Source organism: Pygocentrus nattereri, chromosome 7 (genome assembly GCF_015220715.1).
Source record: "Pygocentrus nattereri isolate fPygNat1 chromosome 7, fPygNat1.pri, whole genome shotgun sequence".
Classification (NCBI taxonomy): domain Eukaryota; kingdom Metazoa; phylum Chordata; class Actinopteri; order Characiformes; family Serrasalmidae; genus Pygocentrus; species Pygocentrus nattereri.
Genome location: NC_051217.1, coordinates 47471433 through 47491571, shown reverse-complemented (window position 1 = coordinate 47491571; position 20139 = coordinate 47471433). Strand labels below are relative to the sequence as shown.

At 45.1% G+C, this 20139-nt stretch overlaps 2 protein-coding genes across 6 annotated transcripts in view; one reads left to right on the top strand and one right to left on the bottom strand.

The window, feature by feature from the left end:
• The first annotated feature begins 828 nt into the window (after nucleotides 1-828).
• Nucleotides 829-10596, top strand: hdgfl3 (HDGF like 3). 5 transcript variants are annotated; one of them, XM_017687313.2, is made up of 6 exons: nucleotides 829-1163; nucleotides 3789-3865; nucleotides 3944-4082; nucleotides 5197-5355; nucleotides 8610-8738; nucleotides 8960-10596. In XM_017687313.2, the coding sequence occupies exons 1-6, from the start codon at nucleotides 1080-1082 to the stop codon at nucleotides 8987-8989; spliced, it is 618 nt and encodes a 205-aa protein (XP_017542802.1). In that variant the 5' UTR covers nucleotides 829-1079; the 3' UTR covers nucleotides 8990-10596. The 5 variants fall into 5 exon arrangements, with proteins under 5 accessions (XP_017542802.1, XP_017542799.1, XP_037395977.1 ...); XM_017687310.2 differs by having other exon boundaries at nucleotides 838-1163; nucleotides 8607-8738; XM_037540080.1 differs by lacking the exon at nucleotides 829-1163 and adding an exon at nucleotides 1521-1848.
• A 2331-nt stretch (nucleotides 10597-12927) lies between these two features.
• LOC108414446 (transmembrane 6 superfamily member 1) overlaps nucleotides 12928-20139 on the bottom strand; it is a 14512-nt gene continuing 7300 nt past the window's right edge. Inside the window, exons 7-10 of the mRNA XM_017687309.2 lie at nucleotides 19626-19730; nucleotides 19370-19462; nucleotides 18868-18987; nucleotides 12928-13160 (exon numbers count right to left, since the gene is read on the bottom strand). Of these exons, the coding sequence (XP_017542798.1) occupies nucleotides 12972-13160; nucleotides 18868-18987; nucleotides 19370-19462; nucleotides 19626-19730 (507 nt within the window). The 3' untranslated portion in view covers nucleotides 12928-12971. The remainder of the gene's footprint in view (nucleotides 13161-18867; nucleotides 18988-19369; nucleotides 19463-19625; nucleotides 19731-20139) is intronic.

Sequence of the window (20139 nt, the reverse complement as noted above, 5' to 3'; positions counted from 1 at the left end):
CTTGACTGGCCTGCACAGAGTCCTGACCTCAACCCCATAGAACACCTTTGGGATGAATTAGAGCGGAGACTGTGAGCCAGGCCTTCTCATCCAACATCAGTGTCTGACCTCACAAATGCTCTTCTGGAAGGTCAGAAATTCCCATAAACACTCCTAACCCTTGTGGAAAGCCTTTCCAGAAGAGCTGCTGCTGTTATAGCTGCAAAGGGTGGGCTGACATCGTATTAAACCCTATGGATTAAGAGTGGGATGTCACTCAAGTTCATGTTTGTGAAGCGAGACGACCGAATACTTCCAGAAATATAGTGTATATTGTGTTGTACTATTTTCAAGGAAAGATAGGGTATAAATGACATCACTGCATTCATGTTTATTTACATTTTGCACAGCGCCCCAACTTTTTTCAAAATTGGTTGTACATGCAGAAGAAAAAAAAAATATATATATATATATATATATATTGTAATAATATGATTACAATATAGTTAGAATAGTCTAGGTACTAAGACCACTAGTTTCCTTTAGATCCCATTAGCAAACCATTGGATGCATTTAGAATCAGCCACTGGTCACCTGATAAACCATTAAAAACACTGTGATATAAACCTATAAAAAATAAGAAAACACTTTACAAAACCATCAGGAACCAACAGACACACTTAATGCTTTCTAAGGTTTTTTCAGCAGGGAGCTCTGATTGAAGATAAATTGCTCCCAAAAGCATCACCAAAAAACCCAAAAAAACACCAAAAAACACCAAAAAAAACCCAAAATGCCATAAAATAGAGGGAAACGTGCAGATAGTGGGTGTTTGTGTCCTGAAGCGGGGCTGTAAGAGGAGTCTGTTGACCTGCAGTCAGATGTGTGAGAGAGAGGAGGGAAGAAGAAGTGTTTTCCGGGCCTTTTCTCTCTCTCTCTCTGTCTCTCTCTCTCTCTGCGCGCTCTGTTTGTTTTTTATTTAATTATTTATGTCCTTATTAACTGCGGTGTTGCTAATCAAAACATTGATGGTCGAGCTTTCCCGGCGGTGTGTGCGATTGTGTGGAATCCGACGTTAAACCCGAACCGTAAGCAGCGCTATGGCTCGTCCTCGGCCCCGGGAGTACAAGGCAGGAGATCTGGTCTTCGCCAAAATGAAGGGCTACCCGCACTGGCCAGCGAGGGTGAGTACAGGCTGCAGCCAGGACTGAGGCGCAGGGAGGCGGGGTCGGCCCAAAACAGCGCGCCGCTGCTGAAGGAGCTGGAGCCGGAGCTCTCCGCCCGCTACCCTCAGCTTCGCTCCTGCGCTCACCTCCATTCTAACGCGGCAGAGCGATGGTGAAGTCTCCGCTCGCTGCTCCTCCATTTCATATTCGCCAGCTTCTTGTTCGAATTTCCCCGTACCACCTTAAATAGTGCAGTAGTTAGCTTGCGGCGCGGAGGCGCCAGAATGTAGCTGCTGCATCATTTAAGGTGGAACGGGGAAATTCGAACAAGAAGCTGGCGAATATGGCGTTCTCCCGCTCAGGTGTGCTGATAGAACCGTGTTTTCGGACCTCTCAGCGGCGATTATCGCCTGTTTGAGCCTCGTAAGCAGCTCGGAAGGAATTTATACGTCTTATGTGACCAATTACGACCCAATTCGTGAAAAAAGTCGAACCGCATCACCACAGATTTCGCTCTGTTTTCTGTTTAACCCTCAGCTCCGCCACACAGGCTAATTTATTAGCTCGTTGGCTAACAGCAGAGACGCCCCTCATCCTGCCTTCATTTTGATGAAGAATGTCGCCACAGACGCTCCAGACGCTTCACGGGCGACGCCGTCGTTCATGTGTCCTCGTCCACTTCACATTTCCGACATTAAAGCGTGTAAATATATTATAAATCTATATATCGTGTCAGGCTACGTCGGTGGTTAGCATCACTGTTGGGACACAGTGCTGTTGGTGCTTTCAGTAGCTTCAGTATCGGCTTTATTGGCAATTTTAAAGCGCTTGTTTGTTAAATCTGCCATATTTTATATCGTTATGCTCATATTTTGCTTTTTAAAATCAGATATGTTACAGGAGGCCGTGTGTTTATATAGATTATATGAAGACGTTGTTTTTTCACGCCTGTTTTCTGGCAGGTCCCGCCTCCTCCGTCTTGGATTGGCTAACTCCTCGCCAACACCTCTGCTACAATTGGCTAGTCGGTCACACTCGCGAGAGTTCCGCCAATAGGGACGGAGTCTGTGCGTTTGAACGAGTGGCTAGTCCCAGCGCAGGGAGACGGGACATGACGGAATACGGGTTTGAAACAAAATGAGCGCCTTAGCACATGTGGAGTCCGTGTTGCTGCATTAAACATTAGTTGTTTCATCATTTTCTGATTCCTGTGTACGAATACTTTGCATCTAATGCAGCTTTTTACGCTGGGCAACACATTTTTTCCACAGAGTTATCTATTCAAGTAATCGGTTATAATCTGCATACACCTGATTCTGCTCCACACACCTGACTGAGCTCAGCTACAATCAGTACAGTCAATTACAGGCATCTAAAAAGCAGGTCTAAGAGTTGGAAATCACTAAAGTGTGCAGGACAGAGACTTTCACAGACTACATTCATCTCACTGAGGATTAAGGACTTGCTTTTTGCTGATTGGTAAATGGGAATTCAACCAATGTTTTAAGTCTTCTGAGCTTATATGGAATGCCGATGATGGAAAACAGTGGAAAATCTGGAATAATGAGTTTTCTTTGGGGGCTATTTTGCCGCACAGCGCCCTGCATGTCTCCCTCCACCATGAATGGAGTTGAAGTTCTCTAAACTCTCATAAAACAGCGTCTCAGTCATCAGGCAGTGAATTCAGAACCAGTTCATGTAGGAACTTTCTGTAGGAGCTTTTAGAGGGACGTCTGGTTCCTATCACCACCACTGTGAGGAGCTTTTAGAGAGAGACGTCTGGTTCCTATCACCACCACTGTGAGGAGCTTTTAGAGGGACGTCTGGTTCCCATCACCACCACTGTGAGCAGCTCTGACTCGGCAAGTTTCTGTAGCACAGAGCGTTTCACACCAAACCGCTCTGAATGGCTCCGTTTACATCTCAGCCATTTAATTATGGAGAAATTTTTAAATATTTAAATATTTTGAGTTCCCCTTTAACCTGATGTATGATTTGGTTACCAGCTCAGTCGGTTTGCTCAAACTTTGATACTCCAGTGTTAATTAATCCATGTGCGCGAAAAAATGTGTAGTTTTAATACTGCAGCCTTAAAACGTGCGTAGTTCTAATTGATGGCAGGTAGAAGCCTAGGTTCTTCTGAAGAAGAACCATCTGCACTAATCACTATGAGAAGCCTAATGAGAAGATTTGTAAGAACTAACCCTAGTACTGCATCATCACTGCCGTCGGCCAGGCTCTTTAAAGGGCCCAAACCATGGAGAACGACTGGTGTAGAATTTAAACATGATTAACACCGTCTGTATAAGCCAAACTGCACAATCCAAGCCAAACTTAGTCCCGCCCACTCAGCCTAAAGCTGTTAGCCCCACCCACTCAACCTACAGCACGTTAGCCCTGCCCACTGAGTCTACAGCAGTTTAGCTCCACCCTTTTGGCCTACCACAGTTTAGCCCCTCCCATTCACCTATTCAGCCTACAGTTGTTTAGCTCCTCCCATTTGCCTATGCAACCTACAGCAGACTGATTTTTTGTTCTGATTGGACAGTGCTGATCTGTGCTCTGTTCTGATTGGACAGTGCTGATCTGTGCTCTGTTCTGATTGGACAGTGCTGATCTGTGCTCTGTTCTGATTGGCCCCAGATTGATGAGCTGCCAGAAGGAGCAGTGAAGCCGCCAGCCAATAAATACCCCATATTCTTCTTCGGCACCCACGAGACGTAAGTTTGTTGTGTGTGTGCCGTATATGTGCTGTGATTTCAGTGTTTATTAGAGTTCTAAGGTGTTTTCTCTCTCAGTGCGTTCCTCGGCCCTAAAGACCTGCTGCCATATAAGGAGTACAAAGACAAGTTTGGGAAATCAAACAAGAGAAAAGGCTTCAATGAGGGTCTCTGGGAGATTGAAAACAACCCCGGCGTCAAATTTACCGGCTACCAGGTGTGTTTCTGCTTCTGCATGTGTGTGTGAGAAATACAGGAAAGCACTCAATAGTGTTGGAATTTAATATAAATAAAAAAAAGTTGTTATAATATGTGCAAACTAAAAACATTTAAAAATAGTCTCTGATTATATTGATTTCCATTCAGCATTTGCACTAAATCCAGTGAAACGAGGCTAATTACGCTGTGACTGACATCACCCACCCTAACGCTCTGATGAGCATACTGTGATTAAACTTATCACCGTAGTGATAAATATGATCATACTGTCCGTCTCTACAGTTGAAACTTCCAGTGTAATAAAGCGTTAATGTGACTGGGAGTTTTCAGCAGGTTGTTCCTGAAAGGTCACTCTGAAGGTCAGAGTCTGTTTAATTATGGAAAACAAACTCATGGACACTAATAATAATACAAATAATATAAAATCTAATATAGTCTTAATATCATGACAATAATACAAATGTTAAATAATAACATGCTAATATGATAGTACTATAATAATAATAATAATAACAGTGACTCAGGCTTCTGGATCCTCAGAGAAGGCCTATTGATTTCTAATGACTAAAATGCGTCGAGTTAAAATGTTTAGTTATTTGTTATTTAACAGAAATGTGTGTGGTGTTTAAACTCTTACTATTTTAGTACTCGTCGTATTTCATTGTTTAGTTGGAAACAAAAAAATGTTAAAATCTTAAAACTCCCAACCGAAAACCATCCAGTCAGGATTTTTCTCTCTGTGGTGTCTAGGTAGGTGCAGCTGAGCTGCTCTCCCACTGGTCAGTACTTCAGGAGCTGGACTGAAGGACTTTCATGTCATATTAACTACCAACATAATTAGGAAGTGACCGAGGAGTTAACCAATCACACAACGACATCACTCTAGTGGAAAAAGCACTAAAGAACATCACTCTGGTCCCTCTGGAAGTTCTAGATACTGCTTGTGAATATGAACAAGGCTAATTCAAAGTGCTAACAAACTGCTAATCCCATTGGGTGCTAGCAGAAGTTAGCATTATCATAGAGGTCTTAATGGTTTATTATGGGATGTGTACTCTTTACACACTAACTCGCTGACGGCTGTCTCTGTGTGTGTGTGTGTGTGTGTGTAGAGCATGCAGCAGGGCTGGTCGGAGGGAGAGGGGGGCGGCGCTGACCCTGCAGACGGCAGCAGTGGGGCAGAGGAGGGTGACTCCATTGGAGAGGAAGAGGAGGGGAAGATGAAGGGGGAGAAGGTTGGATCCAAACGGAAAAAGACCGCGTCTTCAAAGGTACCACCTTTTCCTCCTGGTGATGAGCGAGTGATGAATGGGGCTCTAGACAAACAGTAAACATCAACCCAAACTGGCTGCTGGGAAAAATCACAGATTTTAGCTGAGCGAGCTTCAACTCCTGCATCCACGAACATTCCTCCCAGAGAGAGCTCCCTTTTTACATCTGAAGTTTCTCCCAGTCGTTATAAAATATGAGATTTGACGGCGCAGATGTCAGCAGTGATATTAACTCTGAACCCTACACACGGAGATCTGACATTCCAGCTTCAGCAATAAAGTGTTAATCAGATCCTGTAACAGATCCCAAGCTAGCTTTGGATGCTCTCTTCAGCAAAGTGCTTCAGTTATAAACAGATTATTTTAAAGATTTTAAAGAAGAAATTGGTGTGAAAGAGGTGTGGCCCCGTCTCTACTGAACCCCAGAGCTGATATGCGCAAGTTCCTTCAGAGCAGTCTGGACTGTGTGCTAATGGGAGGGGCTTCATCAGAATACAGGTGTGTTTTCGTCTGAATACAGGTGTGTTTTAGTCTGAATACAGGTGTGTTTTGTCAGGGGTGTGCTGTAGGAATTTCCACACACACACACTGTGCTGAGCCTTTGCTTAGCAACGGCTGTTACCTAGCAACAGGGGCTAACGCTCATGTATCATGTGGGGGTGGGGCAAGGGCTGAAGTGTAAGTGTGTGTGTGTGTGGGGGGGGGGGGGGGGAGCGGAGCCTAAAGCTGATGTTTCTGCTACAGAACTAGGTCCACCAGAAAAAATGAGTGAATAACAGCAGACGGGGGAATACCTCCAGTGCCACTTCACCTCCTGTGGTCGAGCCGTGCAGCGCAGCTCTGAACTCACACACAAACACAGACACACAGGGACACGTCCTGTGAACTTTACAGCCATCTGGGACATCAACAAACTCCAAACTCCACCTTAAACTATCATATGTGTGTACTGTGTGTCGTATTTACACTGTGAAACTCCGGGATGCATCTATAGTACATCTGCAGGGCCGTCTGTGCTGCCGGGTTATTAGATAAGCATGTACAGATAACAGTTTAGGTCTTTTTTATTGCTTGATAGCCAAACAGAGAATAAAACACACCGTCCAGCAGGTCCGGAGCAGGGCTTTAGCGTTAGACCCTCTCACTGTGCAATTCAAAACCAGACCTGTGACATTTACATGTCCACTTGCAGCATCACACACAGGGCTGACCCCAGTGCCATGTGTTTTTTTGGGGTGGATGGGGGGACTAAGATTCTCCACATCCCACAGCCAAGTTGAAAGCAGTTTCATCTGCTGTACACTTTTAATCTCCAGCCTATCTGCTTTCATCTCAGCGCAGCGCCGCTCCGTCTACCAGCCCGCTGGCCTCTCGTAGCAGTGGGCTAGGATGTGCTGATACAGTGTACTATGGCGCCGCTGTAAGCAGTTCGGCTCAGAAAGAGAAGAATTGTCTCTGTTGGGCTGTTTCAGGTTCATTTGTAAAAGGCCTTTAATGTTGTAGAGCCTGAGTGTAGGTGCAGTACCTGGTTTTCCGGAGGGCTGTGTTTTAAGCTGTTAGCGCCGGGGAGGCTGTGCTTCTTCTTGGCGTGTACGATGCTGTTTTCAGCAAATTAAACATAAAGCTGCATTATGGAGCGAAACGTCAAGTCGTGTAAGTGTCTCCTAAAACCCTGAACGCTGTGGAGATTACAGCACAAAAAAATCGGGAGCCCAAAATCAAAAAACCAAATATGTACCCAACAAGCAGACACTCAGTATTTGGGTTCAGTACCCGACTCACGCCGCCGCATCCTGTTCGTTTGAGCAGAGCGCTCTGGAGGTCAAATCCACCTCGTGCTGTGAAAAATTCTGCAGATTTCTACTTTATGCAAACGAGTACAGCGTTCGTGCTGCTTTGTAGCCAATCGTTTCTCTGAAAGCAGAGCAACAGCCGCTTTCTTCCCTCCGCTGAATCTTTACCTGTGATGGTAAAATCTGATTTAACAGAACTTTTAAGATCTGATGAGATGTTTGTTTACGTGGTTCGGGTGTGAAGGCAAAATATAAACAAACAGAGTTTGTTTACTTGCCAAGGGAACTAGCTTGCTAGTGAGATTTGTTCGGTCCTCTTGATTTCTGTAACAAAAATGACCCAGAAGCACCTCCGGCGGTGAGCAGACACCCAGCGTGGCAGAATGTGCACCGGTAGCAAGTCCAGCACATCTGACAGACTGTAAAACAAGATTCTCTTCTTGAAAAAGTACAGATGCATTTGAAGAGCAGTGGTTTTGCGGCTGGGACTCTTCAGTCGTGTGACGCAGCTCTGCACAAAAGTAGATCGAGCACTAAAAACAGCGCCCAGCTGAGCTGAGAAACGCGTGTGCACACAGCACAGACTTCAGGAGACTTTATAGGCTCAGAAAGTGGAAGACCTTTCAGATTCTACACTCTGATCTATTTTCATCTTCAATGTTTAGTTATAGAGTCAATAACTGATAATACTGAAAAGCTGAGTTTGTACTTCTTCGGAAAACAATGTGCAATGTGCTTCGAACAAGCCGGGACGTCCCTCCGGAGCGATGAGGCGGCGCCGGACAGCCGTCGCAATATTTAACGTCCGTTTGCAACTTCTGGATACAAAACCCCTTCATGTCTGGCAGAAAACGGGGATCGCTTACTGCATCGCATGTAACGCAGTCGATTACACACGCATGAAGATATGCAGCTGATTTTTTGGTTCAGGTTGTTTCATCATAACAGAAGTTTCAGCAGAACATTCAGGGCCTCTTTCGAGTGAATCATGAACTGAATTAACTACTTCACAGTTAAAATAGCACAACATATCCTAGCAGCCAATTCTAGGCTTAGTGTTTTTAGAAAGCATGTAGATGTGTGTGAGTGTGTGTTTGTTTGTGTATGTGTTTGTGTGTGTGAGTGTGTGTTTGTGTGTGTGTGAGTGTGTGTTTGTGTGTGTGAGTGTGTGTATGTGTGTGAGTGTGTGTATGTGTGTGTGTTTGTGTATGTGTTTGTGTGTGTGAGTGTGTTTGTGTGAGTGTGTTTGTTTGTGTTTGTTTGTTTGTGTGAGTGTGTTTGTGTGTGAGTGTGTGTTTGTGTGTGTGTGTGTGTGTGTGTGTGTTTGTTTGTGTTTGTGTGTGTGAGTGTTTGTGTGTGTGAGTGTGTGTTTGTTTGTGTATGTGTTTGTGTGAGTGTGTGTTTGTGTGTGTGAGTGTGTGTTTGTTTGTGTGGTATTTCACTGTTTGTTTCTTCTAGAAGTCGTCCAAGCTGTCCAGGAAGTGCTCGGGCGATGAGGACGAGGAGAAGGACGGAAAAGACGAGGAAGAGAAGAGAGACGAGGACAACGACATGCAGAACTCCGCAGACAAGAAAACATGCTGTCAAGGGGTGCGCACAATTAGACACACTCATTTTCACAGTGTTCTCATGTTAAGCATTGATTATCATATGGAACACATTCAGTCAGCAGGTTAAATTATAATGTGTGTAGAAAAGTTTTTGCAGTGAATTTTCAGAAAGACCACCAGGTGGCACTCTGCTCCTGTATAGACACTAGCTCTACTGATAAACCCTGTTTTTTATTTATTTACGTTTTTCGTTTTTCTCAGCAGAACCAGTTGCTCCGAGAGGAACATTAGATCCTGAAGGACGCCGGATCATTTTGTGGTTGTTTATGTGATATTGGAAATGTATAACGTTGACATAATCAAAATCTAAATCACGAGAGGAAGCATTGCTGTAAATTCACAAATCAGAGAAGCTACTGCAACCACTGAGTTCATCCACCGTTCATCACTGGAGCGAAGATAAACTTTAGATCTAAAGGAGCAATAAGTGGAAAGCAACAAAAAATATATTGATATTAGTTGAGTTTGGAAGGTGGGTTTTTGTGGTGGTCCGGTTAAAGCTGGTTTTCTCATTCCAGAGTTCCGAAAGGCCAAAAGTGAGTCCAGTGTGATTTGGCTGAGATGCTACTTACTGCTTCTTTAAGGGTTAGTGTTATTTACACACTCTAACTAACGATTAAGTGTAATATAGTCATCAAATTTAGCGTCATTTTTTAGCTGTAGCTGCGTAGCCGGACCGCCAGTGTTTGTGTAAAACAAGCTCAGAATCTCTCACTGCCTCAACACCCTGACCTTTACCCTGACCTTTACCCTGACCTTGAGCTTTAAGCCTGACTTTTACCCTGTCCATGCTAGTTAACCCTGACCTCTAATCCTATCCTTTAATCCTGACCTCTAATCCTGTCCGTTAACCCTGACCTCTAATCCTGTCCGTTAACCCTGACCCCTAATCCTGTCCGTTAACCCTGACCTCTAATCCTGTCCGTTAACCCTGACCTCTAATCCTGTCCGTTAACCCTGACCTCTAATCCTGTCCGTTAACCCTGACCCCTAATCCTGTCCATTGACCCTGACCTTTAACCCTCTCTATTTACCCTGACCATTCACCACTACTTTTGACCTTGACCTTTCCCCCGACCTACACCCTGACCATTGACCCCGCCCCCACTGTGCCGCTCGGCGCTGTCTGTCGTAGCTCGAGGTTTCTTTCTTTCAGTGAAGCTGTCGGACCTTCCAGAACGTTCGTCTGTAGAACATCATCCGCGTGTTCCCCTTTTCCGTGACGGAAAACCGAACGGACACAGTAGAAGCGTCTGCCGTGCGGAGAGTGTAAGTGCGTGAAGTCTCGTTTCGCTGTCGGTCTGGAGCTCTCGCCCAGATTAATGTTCATTTTCTAAGAGAAGTGAATAATCCCGGTTTCTGTGTCAGTGGGTTTGGATGTTTTAGGCTTTTTAGTGGCATGCGCATCTGTCGTATTCTCCATGTGAAATAGAGATCATTCCACAGTTTCCCAGTTTCGCTCTTATTTCTCATTTTTTAGACCCATAATCCTCCCAGAGTTCACCAACTCTCCTGCTCATTACGTTTAGCTCTTCATACTATTACTGCGATTACCAACGAACCTTACCCAACACGCTCGTGAAGGAGCTGCATTTTTCTTTCTTTTCTGTGTTTATATAAAGAATATATTCTATTTATTTTTGATGATAGTAGATGACCCATCTGTGGTAAGTGTAAAAACTCATCACGTAGCTTCTGTTCCTTCTTGACTCTTTGTTATGCTTGTAATCGGGACATGTTACAGATCTATCTTACATTTTCAACGTTTGTAGTTCAATGTAAACTGTTTTTCCTGTTTATTCACAAGACTTTTACAGAATAAACTCGTTGGAATGCTGTTTCACGTCTGCTGAGTGTCTGTAACGAAAGCGGAATAACAACACCATTAATTTATTTAATTTACCTTCGATAAATGAAGACGAGTCTGCGATCATTGATTTTCATTTCATTTTATTCGTTGTTTAATGATGCACATTTACACTGCAGGCAAATTGAGGACTTCAAAAACACTCACACACAGACACACGAGCGCACAGTGGAGTAACGAATGGCACTTCAGTCACTTTAGGGATATATTACTATTGTGCTTTCATATTTTTATTATACTTTTATCGCTGTGTACACAAGACAGAAATAAGAAGTGCAACAAAGAAAAACAGCGTCCCCCGCTTTAGTTACAGATCTGAGGGGGTGTTTTAGGGCAGTGGTCGACGGCAGCAACGTGCCCAGCCTGCACCGCCTGCTGCCAGCAGAGGGCGACAGTGGCGAGGAGCCACGGACTAATTAGGCTCAGTCGATACACCTGCGGGCTCCGCTACTTAGGGCTGCAGCAAACACCTTTGTAGAGGGGTGACCGGTACGGTGCGCAGCCTTGATAAAGAAAAGAGAAGAAAATGCCCCAAAACTAAAAAGAAAAGAGGACTACTGTCCCAGAGTCTGCCTTCCCTGCGCTCCACTAGAGGAGGTGCCTTTCGTTTTCCCTTTCTGTTTCATCTTTCTCACTCAGCCTTTGTTTGAGATTCCCGCCTTTTCCCTTCCTTGAAGCTTCACGCGTGGTTTCCTGTGTGTCCTGCGGGCACGGCGGACCCGGCGGACCCGGCTCTGGGTCACCTCGTTTAAGGTGATTAATACACACATTGCCCCCGTAAATCTCCTTACTCCCCTTCTTTTTTTGATCAGTGACCCGATGAGCACAGCGATGGGGGTCGGGAGGCTGATCTGACGTAGTGACGAGCAGTTCCAAATTTTGAGATCAGTATTCATGTTAATTATTTTTCTTATAAATAATGTACAGCGCAGATAAAAATGTAGAAGTAGACAGTGAAAGGTGTATTTTTCACTTTTCATTCGGTGTTGAAAGCATCTGGTAAAAACAAGTTAATTGGTAAATAGTTTTACTGTGTTTCGCTGTTTATAGTGATTTCATGTGAATTTGTCTGTCTTCAGATTTGATCTCCACTTTTGAAGCATTGTGGATGTTTCTTTAATTAGAGCTTCATTAGATTTTAAATCTTCTATTAAAGCTTCATTCTTGATGTTCTGCAGTGTTTCCTGTTCCTGTTTCCTGCCAGTCTAATTGAAGCTAATAGTTTTAATTTGCTCAGTTTGCTGCTGTATAAAATTATGTAATTGTTTAAATATTTAGTGCCTTTTTGTAGTTTTAACAGATTTTGAACAAGCAATGGCCAGCTGGGGTCCTGACAAAATGTTTAACGATAAAATAGAAGCACAGCTGACCCACGGATTTGTTTAACCCCTTTAGTGGACGAGTGTGACGCCCCTGCTTCAGAATCCTCTGCAGCTCATTCCAGGCTCATCTGCCATCTCTAGCTTTGATTTGCAGCATCACGCTGATGATCTGATGAGCAGATTAGAGTCATAAAACACATTTATCTGCAACCAGAGCAGTTTTGCATTACTGGAAAGACCCCAAAGCTCTTGAACAGCGTATGTGTGCGTTTCTCTGTATGAAGCGGTGTTTGAGCTATGGAGACCTCTGACCCTGAAGGCTGCTCTATGCCAGTCACAACGTGTGTGTGTTTATTCAGTGTGTGTGAGTGTTTAGTGTGCGTCTTTATTCAGTGTGTGTCCGAGTTTATTCAGTGTGTGTGTGTGTGTGTGTGTGTGTGTGTGTTTAGTGTGCGTGTTTATTCGGTGTGTGTGTGCGTGTTTATTCAGTGTGTGTGTGTTTAGTGTGCGTGTTTATTCGGTGTGTGTGTGCGTGCGTGTTTATTCAGTGTGTGAGTGTTTAGTGTGCGTATTTATTCGGTGTGTGTGTGTTTATTCGGAGTGTGTGTGTGTTTATTCGGAGTGTGTGTGTGTTTATTCGGAGTGTGTGTGTGTGTTTATTCGGAGTGTGTGTGTGTTTATTCGGAGTGTGTGTGTGTTTATTCGGAGTGTGTGTGAGTGTGTTTATTCGGAGTGTGTGTGAGTGTGTTTATTCGGAGTGTGTGTGTGTGTTTATTCGGAGTGTGTGTGTGTGTGTGTTTATTCGGAGTGTGTGTGTGTGTTTATTCGGAGTGTGTGTGTGTGTTTATTCGGAGTGTGTGTGAGTGTGTTTATTCGGAGTGTGTGTGTTTATTCGGAGTGTGTGTGTTTATTCGGAGTGTGTGTGTTTATTCGGAGTGTGTGTGAGTGTGTTTATTCGGAGTGTGTGTGAGTGTGTTTATTCGGAGTGTGTGTGAGTGTGTTTATTCGGAGTGTGTGTGAGTGTTTATTCGGAGTGTGTGTGAGTGTGTTTGCTGAAGAATGCGGGCCGGCTAATGCAGCGGTAGCTCAGAGCCTGGGGCAGTAAAGCGTAAAAGAGGTTAAAGGTCAGGAAGAGGAGCAACTGTCCAGCGGGAACACGGTGGGCGAACGGCGTTCGGGTGTGAAGGGACGCACCGGTGTGACAGAACTGAGCCTGAAAACCAGAAAGAACACTGCATTAAACACAGTCCTTTAAACGTGCCTTCAAATACATTTTCCTTCTACTTAAGTATCTTCGCCATACCCTCTCCATGTCCTCTCTGACCCATTCTGTACCCACACCGTACCCTCACCGTACCCTCTCCATGCCCTCTCTGACCCATTCTGTACCCACACCGTACCCTCTCTGACCCATTCTGTACCAACACCGTACCCTCACCGTACCCTCTCCATGCCCTCTTTGACCCATTCTGTACCCACACCGTACCCTCAACGTACCCTCTCCATGCCCTCTCTGACCCATTCTGTACCCACATCGTACCCTCACCATACCCTCTCACCCATTCTGTACCCACACCGTACCCTCACCGTACCCTCTCCATGCCCTCATTGACCCATTCTGTACCTACACCGTACCCTCTCTCACCCATTCTGTACCCTCTCCATGCCCTCTCTGACCCATTCTGTACCCACATCGTACCCCCACCATACCCTCTCTGACCCATTCCATACCCACACCGTACCCTCACCGTACCCTCTCTCACCCATTCCGTACCCACATCGTACCCTCACCATACCCTCTCTGACCCATTCTGTACCCACATCGTACCCTCTCTCACCCATTCCGTACCCTCTCCATGCCCTCTCTCACCCATTCTGTACCCTCTCCATGCCCTCTCTGACCCATTCCGTACCCACACCGTACCCTCACCATACCCTCTCCTTGCCCTCTCTGACCCATTCTGTACCCACATCGTACCCTCTCTCACCCATTCTGTACCCTCACCGTACCCTCTCCATGCCCTCTCTGACCCATTCCGTACCCTCTCCATGCCCTCTCTGACTCATTCTGTACCCACATTGTACCCTCACCGTACCCTCTCTCACCCATTCTGTACCCTCACCGTACCCTCTCCATGCCCTCTCTCACCCTCACCGTACCCTCTCCATGCCCTCTCTGACCCATTCTGTACCCACACCGTACCCTCAACGTACCCTCTCCATATCCTTTCTGACTCACTCTGTACCCCACCATACCCTTTCTGTATCCCCTCCGTATCTTCTCTGACCCACTCTGTACCCTCACCATACCTTCACCGTATCCTCTCTGACCCACTCTGTACCCTCACTATACTTTCACCATGCTCTCTCCATACCCTGTCCGTATCCTCTCTGTATTCTCTCCGTATCTTCTGTGACCCACTCTGTACCCTCACCATACCTTCTCCATAACCTCTCTGTACCCTTTCTGTACCCTCCTCATCCTCTCTGACCCACTCTGTACCCTCTCTGTACCCTCATCATACCTGCCCTGTACCCTCTCTGTACCCTCTTCATACCTGCCCTGTACCTTCTCTGTAGCCCCTGTGTACAGTACATTCTCTATACCTGTCACTGGGGTGGTACCCTCAAGAGTACATCTCAGTACCTTTAGTCAGGGAACATGGCTATACCATAATCCATTGTTTATACTCTCAGTACCATGTACTGCCTGTGCTCTTTTTTGTATTTACTGTAAGTTTTTTGTATTATTTATTGTACAGTACTGGCTGCACTGTGTTCCTGTGTTGCACCTTGGTCCTGGAGGAATGTTGTTTCATTTCACTGTGTACTTATATATAGCTGGAGTGACAATAAAGCTTGGCTTGACTTGAAATTATATTTTCTAAGTTGTATTGACTCCACACACCATTTTGGTTCTAGGCTTTTATTTTATTTTTATGTTTAATAACATTGTCATAAAACGGTACAAATATGTACTTCACTGGGGGGAAAAAAAAATATTTATTATGTACTTCTTTTTACTCTCTTTATACTCCTCCTTACCTAAACCAGCCATTAGGGGTGTACTTTGTGTACTTCTGGTGCCGGTCCCAAGCCCGGATAAATGGTGAGGGTTTCGTCAGGAAGGGCATCCGGCGTAAAACTTGTGCCCAAACTATCATGCAGATCACAAATGCCATACCGGATCGGTCGAGGCCCGGGTTAACAACGACCGCCTCCGGTGCTGTTGACCAGCAGGGTGCCGGTGGAAATTGGACTACTGTAGGTCGAAAACCATCAAAGAGGAGAGGAGGAAGGCGGGTTAGAAGGCAGCGAGAGAGAAGGAAAGGCAGGAGTGTGGAGGTTAGAGTAGGGAATCTGAACATAGGGACAATGACTGGTAAAGGCAGAGAGCTTGCAGACATGATGGAGAGAAGGAAGGTAGATATTCTGTGTGTCCAGGAGACCAGATGGAAAGGAAGCAAGGCCAGGAACATTGGAGGTGGATTCAAACTGGTCTATCATGGTGTAGAGAGGAAGAGAAATGGAGTAGGGATAATCCTAAAGGAGCAGCTTGGGAAAAGTGTTCTGGATGTAAAGAGTGTCAGACAGGATCATGAGCCTGAAGTTGGAGGTTGATGGTGGGATTTTGAATGTGGTCAGTTCATATGCACCACAGGTTGGTTGTCAGTTAGAGGAGAAAGAGGAATTTTGGAGTAAGATGGATGAAGTGGTAGATGGTGTCCCTAGAGAGGAGAGATTGGTGAGTGGTGCAGACTTCAATGGACATGTTGGTGAAGGGAACAGAGGGGATGAAGAGTTGCTGGGTATGTATGGTGTGAAAGACAGAAATGCAGAAGGTCAGATGGTTGTAGATTTTGCAGAGAGAATGGAAATGGCTGTGGTGAACACGTATTTTCAGAAGAGGGAAGAACACAGGGTGACATACAAGAGTGGAGGGAGGTGCACACAGGTGGATTATATCCTTAGCAGGAGATGCCACCTAAAGGAGATTGGAGATTGTAAAGTGGTGCCAGGGGAAAGTGTAGCAAGGCAGCATAGGGTGGTTGTCTGTAGAATGAGATTAGAAACAAAGAAGAGGAAGAGAGTGAAGACAGAGCCAAAGATTAGATGGTGGAAGCTGAAGGAGGAGGATGGTTGCAGGCAGTTCAGGGAAAAATTGCAACAGGCCCTTGGGGGCAGTGAGGAGCTGCCTGAGGACTGGGAAACTACAGCTAAGGTGGTGAGAGAAACTGGCAAGAATGTGTTGGGTGTTTCGTCTGGTCAGAGGAAAGAAGACAAGGAAAATTGGTGGTGGAATGAGGAAGTCCAGGAGAGTATTCAGAAGAAGAAGGCAGCTAAGAAAAAGTGGGATAACCAGAGAGATGAAGGAAGTAGGTAGGAGTGCTGTGAGTCTAGTCGCATAGCGAAAAGAATGGTGGCGAAGGCAAAGGCTCAGGCCTGTGATGAGCTGTATGAGAGGTTGGACAGTAAAGAAGGAGTAAAGGACTTGTATCTCTTGGCTAAACAGAGAGATAGAGCTGGAGAGGATGTACAGCAGGTTAGGCTGATAAAGGATAGAGAGGAAAATGTACTAGTGAGTGAACAGAGAGTGTTGAGTAGATGGAAGGAGGACTTTGAAGAACTAATGAATGAGGAAAACGAGAGAGAGAGGAGGACAACAGGGGGAGAGATAGTGGATCGGGAAGTGCAGAGATGGAAGTGAGGTGGAAGTGAGGGCAGCTTTAAAAAGGATGAAGAATGGAAAGGCAGTTGGTCCAGATGACATACCTGAGGAGGTATGGAGATGTTTAGGAGAGAAGGCAGTGGACTTTTTAACCAGGTTGTTTAACAGAATCCTGGAGAGTGAGAGGATGCCTGATGAGTGGAGAAGCAGTGCACTGGTCCCCATTTTTAAGAACAAGGGTGATGTGCAGAGCTGCAGTAACTACAGAGGTATAAAGTTGATGAGCCACACCATGAAGGTATGGGAAAGAGTTGTTGAAGCAAGGCGAAGGCGAGAGGTCCAGATCAGTGAGCAGCAGTTTGGTTTCATGCCCAGAAAGAGCACCACAGATGCCAGTTTTGCATTGAGAGTGTTGGTAGAGAAGTACAGAGAAGGTCAGAAGGAGCTGCATTGTGTCTTTGTGGATCTAGAGAAGGCAGATGATAGGGTGCCAAGAGAGGAACTGTGGTACTGTATGAGGAAGTCAGGTGTAGCTGAAAAGTATGTTAGGGTGGTGCAGGACATGTATGAGGATAGTGAGACAGTGGTGAGGTGTGCAGTTGGAGTGACAGATGGTTTCAAGGTGAAGGTGGGGTTACATCAGGGATCAGCTTTGAGCCCCTTCTTGTTTGCAATGGTGATGGACAGGTTGACAGATGAGGTCAGACAGGAGGCTCCATGGACCATGATGTTTGCAGATGACATTGTAATCTGTGGTGAGAGTAGAGAGCAGGTGGAAGACAATCTGGAGAGGTGGAGGTTTGCACTGGAGAGGAGAGGAATGAAGGTCAGTAGAGACAAGACGGAATACATGTGTGTGAATGAGAGGGAGGCAGGTGGAAAGGTGAAGATGCAAGGAGTAGAGGTCGTAAAGGTGGATGACTTCAAATATCTTGGGTCAACCATCCAGAGCAATGGACAGTGTAGAAAAGAGGTGAAGAAGAGGGTGCAGGCAGGATGGAGTGGGTGGAGACGGGTGTCAGGGCTGATGTGTGACAGAAGGATAGCAGCAAGAGTGAAAGGGAAGGTCTACAAGACAGCAGTGCTTCCTGCTATGATGTTTGGTTTGGAGACTGTGGCTCTGTCTAAAAGACAGGAGGCTGAGCTGGAGGTGGCGGAGATGAAGATGCTGAGATTTTCATTGGGAGTGACCAGGATGGACAAGATTAGAAATGAGCAGATCAGAGGGACGGTGAAGGTGGAGCAGTTTGGAGATAAAGCCAGAGAGGCCAGGTTGAGATGGTTTGGACATGTGTTGAGGAGGAATAGTGGATACATTGGGCAAAGAATGTTGGAGATGGAGCTGCCGGGTAGAAGGAGAAGAGGTAGACCTCAGAGAAGGTTTATGGATGTAGTGAAGGTGGACATGGAGATGGTTGGTGTGAAAGTAGAGGAGGCAATGGATAGGGCAACATGGAGGCAGATGATCCGCTGTGGCAACCCCTTAAGGGAGCAGCCAAAAGAAGAAGAAGATACTCCTCCTTACCTGCTCTGTACCCTCTGTGATATCTTTCTGTAACCTCTTTGTACCTGTTCTGTATCCGATCTATACCTTATCAATCTGCTCTGTACTGTCTGTTGCCTGGCAACCATCGCTGACCATCCTACATTGCTGACTTCTGTATAAGCACTGAGAGGGAATATCACACACACACAAACACACACACTCACTGCCCCTCAGAGACTGCCCACTGACCGACACTGAGGTTTTGAAGTGTGAACGCTCATGCAGAGCTCAGGAGGCAGGTGTGTGTTTGTGTTTGTTAAATAACAGACACACACTCCTTGCAGTCTCTGTTAAAGTTCTCAGTGTCCAGTTCTGTTGTTTCTGTGTGTAATACAGGACGCTTAAACAGCCTGGAGCTTCACATGGTGTGAGTCTCAGGAGTGTTACAGTCCTTTCTGCTGTTATGCTTTAGATTTTAAGGAGGTTGATTTTATATTTTTCAGTCATTAGATGTATGAGATGGTCAGTGCCACAATCAACAGGAGATGACCACAAAACACACTGACCACAAAGAACCCAAGATCAGCCTGAAGACACACCTAACAATTCTCATATAAAGAAACAATCATATGAAATTAACAAACATAAAATTATCAACAGACTGTTATTTTAGAGTGGCTCCATGTAGGACCGGGGCAGTTATTGTCAAGATCAGTAGGTAAAAAGGATCACTTGAGTCAAAGTGTAAAGGGGTAAATGTCTTACCTGTGCCACAGCCCCAGCATGCACCAGGCTCAGATCAGGCAGCCAATCGCAGCCCGGCACCAGCAGTCCATACAGCATCAGCACAAAACACGGAGTGGAATACAGCATATTAACCAGCATCTACAACACACACAGCGCAGCATCAGATTTAGAGATTTTAGGGTTGTGATGTCAGACGTCTTGAAGAGCGATGGTCCTGCAGGAAACTGTTCAAATTAAAAAGACATATTTTTGAAGCAGCAACTCAAGGCCTGTTCACGCTAAAAAGAACAGTTTCACTTCCTGTTTATTGACCGCAAATATCAGCAACACCAAAAAAATCTATTTAATAATTTCACTTAGATATATTTGTGTTTTTTCAGAGTCTGTTATCCTCTTTAAAAATACATTTTTAAAAAATACATTAGATGTGAATTATAATAACTTATTTACATATTTAAAAAATATAATCATTTTTAAACACACACACAAACACACACACACACATACACTCCGGTTGTACCTGCAATGTGGGGAAGGCTGAGGGGTCTTTGATGTACGGCTCAAAATTCACCATATAATCCTTACAAACACTAGAAGGACAGTCCAGCGCCACCTACAGGCAGCACACACCCTCAGTCAACAATCATATACTTCCTCAAAAACTGTAAATCCCTGAAATCACATTGTTATACTGTCAAAGAGACATATATGAGTGGGCTGTTCATGCGAGATGTGTGGGCTACAGCAGAATCATTTTGAGGCTTTTTTCTGCTCACCAGGCCTCGGAAGACACTAAACACTGCAGCCGCAATGATGCCGAAGATAAAGATCACATCAACAGGTCTCTGCAGAACACTCTTATTCTGCTCACTCTCGACATCCTGTTACACACAATTCAGCAAAACAGATCAGAAACTATCATCAGAACAAAATAAATGTTTTTTTCTTCTGGTTCTCTCAGATCCAGGACACATGTATGAAGCTCCTCAAAATATGAATGCAGATATAGGATGTCCCAGCTGTTCCTGGCAGTAAAATTATATCTGATCTTGTTAGTTGAATCTGGAATAGACAGATCTGGTCTGTAATATCTAGTCTGTGGGATCCGGTTCAGTTTTGAGAGTATTGATTTAGGTTCAAATTCCTTTTTTATTTAGATTAGCACTCTTGACCTGAGAGGCTTCATTAATACAGGCCCAGGTCTGTAGGTTCTGGTCTATGGGATCTGGTCTTTAAAATCTTGGCTGATGTGGCTAGTGGGATCTGGTCTATGGAGTCTGGTCTTTAAAA